At 39.3% G+C, this 6,292-nt stretch overlaps 1 protein-coding gene across 1 annotated transcript; it reads left to right on the forward strand.

Moving 5' to 3' along the window:
* Positions 1–2,393: 2,393 nt before the first annotated feature.
* On the forward strand, positions 2,394–3,989 carry foxq2 (forkhead box Q2). Its single transcript, XM_069151079.1, has 2 exons — positions 2,394–2,861; positions 3,615–3,989. The coding sequence occupies exons 1-2, from the start codon at positions 2,394–2,396 to the stop codon at positions 3,987–3,989; spliced, it is 843 nt and encodes a 280-aa protein (XP_069007180.1).
* The last annotated feature ends 2,303 nt before the right edge of the window (positions 3,990–6,292 follow it).

The following is a 6,292-nucleotide window of genomic DNA, read 5'->3' on the forward strand; positions in this document are numbered from 1 at the left end:
GTTCGCAATTGCGAACCAAAATGAAAACTTAGCATATATTCTCTCCATGTGTCTATTTTTTTTATTTAATTTTTTTACAATCCTAACAATGGTTAGTGGTAGTTAACAGAACACAAGCCTGAATATAACTCATTACAATGCAAAAGGTTCCAAGGTAACATACAGTAGTGCTTTATGAAGGCTACTGCAAATATTTCTTGTTCCATTATTTAAACAGAAGAGGGCAATATGGTCCATGATTTGACCTGACTCATTTAATTCATCCTGTCTCTTAAACCGGCAGAACAAAGCAGGCCTATGTATTGTACTGCTGGTGCTCTGTGGACTACAGCGACTGGGAAAATAGTGGGTCAGTCAGCCTATATTTAATGTGGTTATTCACATCTCTACAACTACGCAGTTCAAACGCATATACACAAACACTGTTAAAAAATAGACCTTTATTTGTTTGAGATCTCAGACACTTTATTAATATAAAACATGGAAAGAATTACATTTTATAATTTCCCATTTGATATAACAATGTAACTAAAAGTAGCATCTTGGATTTATTTAATTCATAGACAGTACGTATAAGATAAAGCTTCACTGAAGCACTTAAAGATGAAGATGCTGAATATTTATGTAACCTGGGGTTGAACTAATTTCAAATAGTTTCATATGACTTTGATAAGAAAATAAATTCAAGTAGTTAAATCAGTTTTAGGATGGATGAGGTGCTTTAGGAATCTTACAGTCGGTCAAACACAGAAATATTCTTGGCTTTATTTCACTTTAAAAACTCATCTCACAATGCACATTTTATTAATTCAAGTGATAGTTTATCAAGTGATTAGAAATACAATCCACAATTCATGTCATCATTTAAAATGTCCATTTACAAGATTGTGCAGATATTTGACTTATACATTGGAACATAAACAACATTTAAAAAAGTCTGCTGTATTTCAGCTAAATCCCTATCGGAAAAAAGGAGCTCCATGCTGATATTACAACAGCATCGCCAAAACAGGACTTTTGAGTCTAGGGTGTTTAGAAATACTAAAACAATTTCTCAAAATTAGTTCATGGCTGATTATTGTTCCATCAAGAGCTTGGATCAAAACCTTTAAATAAATAAAAAGGAAAAGTTTAATTAAACACATAAAACAAGTCAGTATGAATACTGACACGTCTTTAGTGGGCACCATGAAATAGCTGTTTTTCAAAGTCATGGCAGATGGTAATTTACTTAGAAATAAACCGTAGCCTCTAATATATCATACACAATTAAAGAACACAATATAATGTCATATCCATGCAGAAGCAATTCTGCTTCGATCTCTGGGATAGATTTAAGCTATATGATTATATTTGCTGAAATTAAAAAATGACTAATATTAGTTTACTAATTATTCCTCTTGCTAATAACAAAGACTTGTCTTTTTAGTTGGTAAAAATTAGATTTAAGGTTACACGAGATGAACAAAAAAAAGGTTTATATTACCAGCATGAACCAATCAGATTTGTTTTAATCACACTGTTCTTACCTTGTGACTGTCAGTGGCTTCACAATACATTAATGCCCCCCCACCTCCCAAACAAAGAACAACAACAACAAAGAAAGACATGTCTAAACTTATCAACCTTGAACCTGACCCATTAATTACTGCTCTTTGGTAATTGAAGTAATTCTTTGGACAACATCCCTGACAAAACAACTTTAACAGGATAACTCTGCCATCTAAAAGGCCTTTGATTCTACAGCATCCATCCTTTGCACACCATGTCTTACTAAATCTTGAGTGTTTAATCTCCCGTAATTACAAAGATTTGCTTGGGTTAATAAAAATAATCCCCCTCATTTGAGACCCCCTACCTGGACCTCCCCTGTGCCTTCTTTGCCCCTTTCTGTGAGGGATAAATTCACAGTCATATAAATAGAGTCAACTTCAAACTGTGAAGCACAACTTTTTTATTCAGGAGCAAAAGGTTGTCGGATACCAAGAAAGACGCTTTGATCGGCATCAGAGAGTAAAAAACATTTACTTCAAATTTGTAGGCAAAAAAAAGCGTCCTTATTTAGTCTCGCAGACTGACGTCATTTCCACGGGTTGAGATTGTGTCACTTGAGCCCATCAAGGTTAACAACAGTTGAGAGGCTCATCTTTATCTGTGATCTTGTCAACAGTAAGACTTCGGCGAAAGAATCAGCTCTCATTGAGGCGTTAACTGTATGAACGCTCCTGATTTTAAAGGAAAATAGGCATGCTGTAAAACTCAGATACACAATTCTGGGAAGACTTTTGGAAGAGGCATTTTAAATTTTTTCATTTATGATCTGAGACCCATTCAGCCGACAGTGTTGAAGCGATAAAACCTCTACAATGAGTCTGAGATATCTTAATTCAGAAATGACAATGGACGAAAGAAGCAGCCACAATGGAAGCAGAGAAAGGCTGGGACTGAGCTTCACTATTGACTACCTTCTGTTCAATAAAGGAATCAAAGGTTCGAAAGAAGAAGCGACAGGAAGTCGTGCGGCAGAGCGGACAGAGAACAACATGCTAGATCATCAGAATCCTAAACCCGAAAAGGTGGGGATTCACTATGAGATGCAAGAAAAGCGTTTACAGGGGTCAGACACAGAAAGAAGGAAAGTCAAAGAAGAGGAGGGGGATGAAGAACAACAGGAGGAGGGGGAGGGGGAAGTGACCACCACCATGTCTACCATTAGCCGTCCAGAGAAGTCCGCGGACAAACCCAACCAGTCGTACATCGCACTCATCTCCAAGGCAATCCTGGCGTCTGAGCAGAAGAAACTGCTTCTATGTGACATCTACCAGTGGATAATGGACCACTACCCTTTCTTCAAGAGCAAGGTACGTTTGCCTCAGTCTCCTGGTCTCATTCTGTTGAGGTGGCAGGCAGAGATCAACAGGCACGACACCGTGAGAAAACCCAACAACTTTACTGGAGCTGGGGAGGAAGTTAGATGGTAAACTTTGGTGGTAACATGAAGTAGAATTTACGATACAGACAATTCCTGTCTTTGGGAGTATTCTGAAACAAACCATGCTCTATTACTTGGTTAACGCGATTACTGGTAATTCGGTCACGGGACATCTAACAAGGACGTTTGCCCAAAGCCTTAAATTACCTAAATTTGTTTGCTGAAAAAAATTATGGCAGCCATTTTCACGAGGAAAGCGGCCTACTTGGCACAGGTAATCTGTCAGAGTGGTTAGGCAATTAAGTTCTCACAGGGACACAAGATGATCTTCTTGTTGGCGAATTCACAAATAAAGTAATCCTGTTGCTAGGTTGCAAACTGTCTCGACCTACCAGGTGCTACAACAGATTGGACGTAGCCTAGTGGATTAAAGTTGATCACTGGTTTGACGTGCTAAAAAGGTAACTCGGGGTGTCGTGTCTTACTGCGATCATATAGCGTCTTGACATGCTATTGTGCAGCGTGCCAATAACCAGACAAGGTGACACCCTTTAGAGGATCAGCGATACTTAGCCGGCGCCTGTGTTTATTTTCAATTGGGAGCACCAATTGTTTGACGCCTACTTACTTTCAGGCTTTGCTTTGGCATAACCTGATTTATATCTTTTGCTTGTACCAACAGGATAAAAACTGGAGGAACAGTGTGCGCCACAACTTGTCCCTCAACGACTGTTTCATCAAAGCAGGCCGCAGCGACAACGGTAAAGGCCACTTCTGGGCGATTCACCCATCAAACTATCAGGACTTCTGTAAAGGGGACTACCACTGCCGGAGAGCGCGGCGGAGGGTACGCAGGGTGGTAGGGCAGCTTCCCCTCACCTCGCTTAGCTCCCTGTACCACCCCGCCCTCGCCCGCCCTCACAGAACCACCTGTTGGTGCTGTCCTCAGGCCCCAGCACTCCCTCTGCCCTGCATAGCACCAAGACTCTACTGGCCTTGGTCTGCGGTGCAGTCACAAGTCGGGTTTCACCTGGGCCTGAATGCCTCTGTACCCTGAGACCGAATTGTTTGTATTGTTTAGATATATACTCACAATATGGCCCTAAATTGGGTAAAAGAGAAACCTTAGAATCTTATTTACTAATGATTTTATCATTAGGCGATTTTAAATTTAAATGGAATCAGTCAATATTAGATCATATTCTTCTTAATAAGTGATTTTAGGACATTCAATGATTAAATAACTATTTTAAAGATGTTGCACTTCTTATATTTGTATTCCTAATGGTTTTAGAATAACAAAAATACAATGTTTTGTTATAATCCCATTAAATTATATTGAATTTAACGCCCTGTGTTTTTTTTTTTATCGGCTGCTTAAGTTGTGTGTGTGTGTGTGTGTGTGTGTTGCGTGTGAGTGTGTAATTTTGGCTAAAAGTGAGCCCAATGCTAAAATACCACCCGGCGCTAGATGCTAATTAGTCAAAGCTGTCGGGATGCAAAATCTTTTGCCTTAAGACACTAAAATCGGGCTTTCCAAAGCCGACTTCCAAAGAAATGAGGCCAGATAATCTCAGCAATCCCAAATAATTTCAAGAAATAGGAAGCTTATCACACAATGTAATCCGTAACCGCTGCTGCAGAAAGAGGGGGACCACAGGAGGTCAGGGATGAAGGAAGAGGAGGAAAGGGAAGGAGGCAGGGAGAGAGGGAGGGAGGGGAAGGAACACTGATTTATTGGAGAGAGGTGGGAGGGCATTTTAGTGTCGATGTATCAGTCAAGGTGGGAACTTAATGCAACTGAAACAGTGCAGTATACCTGATATATCAAAGCTTTTGTTTAACATACAGACAGAGTCACAGTCAAAATGGAAGCAGAAACTGGTGTCAAGATGTTTGGATGTGACTTGTTAAAAATATGAAATCCACAAATGAAAGAAACACCATTGAAATCACAACTGCTGCTATCTCCAAAGCAGGAACATCAGCTTTGCTCTGAGATGATTCCAAGATATTGCCACAATAAGAACCAAGTTAATTCTTACCTGCCCGGCTCTACATCAATAGTGAAATTCCTCTCTGACTTGCAAAGGTTGGCATTTACATTCACAGTGCTCCAGCCTAAGAGGATTAGATCATACATTGACTTTTCTGAAGTTTGTTTGTCTCTGCTCATGTGGGCTTCTTATTTGCAAATTATTGAATATTTGAATAAGGCAGTATTTGACATTAAATTAGATTCTAAATAGACAAATAATTTGTCAGAGGGATAAAGACTAAAATAAAGAGAGAGAGAGAGAGAGAGAGAGAGAGATGGTGAGCTGGTGTTATCCAAAACAGTTCATTTCTGGTGATGTTCATTAGAACAATGACAAATCCATCTAATTATTTTTTTTTCTCCAAATCTTCCTATTCAATGTCAGCAGCTAATTGGAGACCTAATTTGCTTAATTCCCATGAATTGGTCTCCACATCAAATCCTCTTCAATTCACCAGCTTTAAGGCTTTAATTTGGTTGCATATGTTTGCTGTACACACACACACACACACACACACACACACACACACACACACACACACACACACACACACACACACACACACACACAGAGCCATGCAAACACACCCATGTGCAAAAATTTACAATTCACACAACTTCTAAAATTGTTGCATAAACAAACACACTGAGTGCACAGTTTTTCAAAGAACACAATAAGATAACAGGGGAGCTTGCTGAGTGTTTTGTGCTGTTTTGTATAGACTTTAAATAATAGATGAGCAACTGCATAGCGGAGCAATTTTTGATAATGTTTTTCCTGTTAAAATATTGTTGATAGCATCACATAAATTATAATTAACTACCCTTTTAAGGAGAATCAGATTGAGGTCATGAGCTCTGTGTTTGTGTGTATGAGTGTGTGTGTGTGTGTGTGTGTGTGTGTGTGTGTGTGTGTGTGTGTGTGTGTGTGTGTGTGTGTGTGTGTGTGTGTAAGTTTGTGTTTGTGTGTGTATGTGTTCATACGTGCATGTGATTTTGTTAATCTAATGAGATGGTCGGAGGAGGTGGAGGGGGCCGTAGATTAAGGTCCAAAGATTTGTTGCTGATTAGCAGAGAGTGAGGTAAGAAGATCAGTCCTGCTGAGACGGCGATGAAACATTATGGCCGTGTTTTAATACAATACATTTACAGCAGCATTCCAAAGCTGATTCCGTTAGCTTATATGTATCTCATTGATTTGACTATAGACGCCACATATAACTGTTCACACAACATAGGATGAAGCCTGAATCTATGTGCCACATATAGATCAAAGAGATACACTTGAAAAGGGGGATTTAATAGCAGCAGCTCAGTTCAGG

The sequence above is a fragment of the Embiotoca jacksoni genome, unplaced genomic scaffold (genome assembly GCF_022577435.1).
Source record: "Embiotoca jacksoni isolate LCO1_2020_lvr unplaced genomic scaffold, fEmbJac1.0.p SCAF_16, whole genome shotgun sequence".
NCBI classification, from domain to species: domain Eukaryota; kingdom Metazoa; phylum Chordata; class Actinopteri; family Embiotocidae; genus Embiotoca; species Embiotoca jacksoni.

Excerpts from the sequence above, each read along its gene's own strand:
- foxq2 (XM_069151079.1), top strand. The coding sequence starts at position 2,394 with ATGACAATGGACGAAAGAAGCAGCCACAATGGAAGCAGAGAAAGGCTG. Across the intron at positions 2,862-3,614 it reads ACCCTTTCTTCAAGAGCAAG|GATAAAAACTGGAGGAACAG; the intron begins GTACGTTTGCCT and ends TTGTACCAACAG.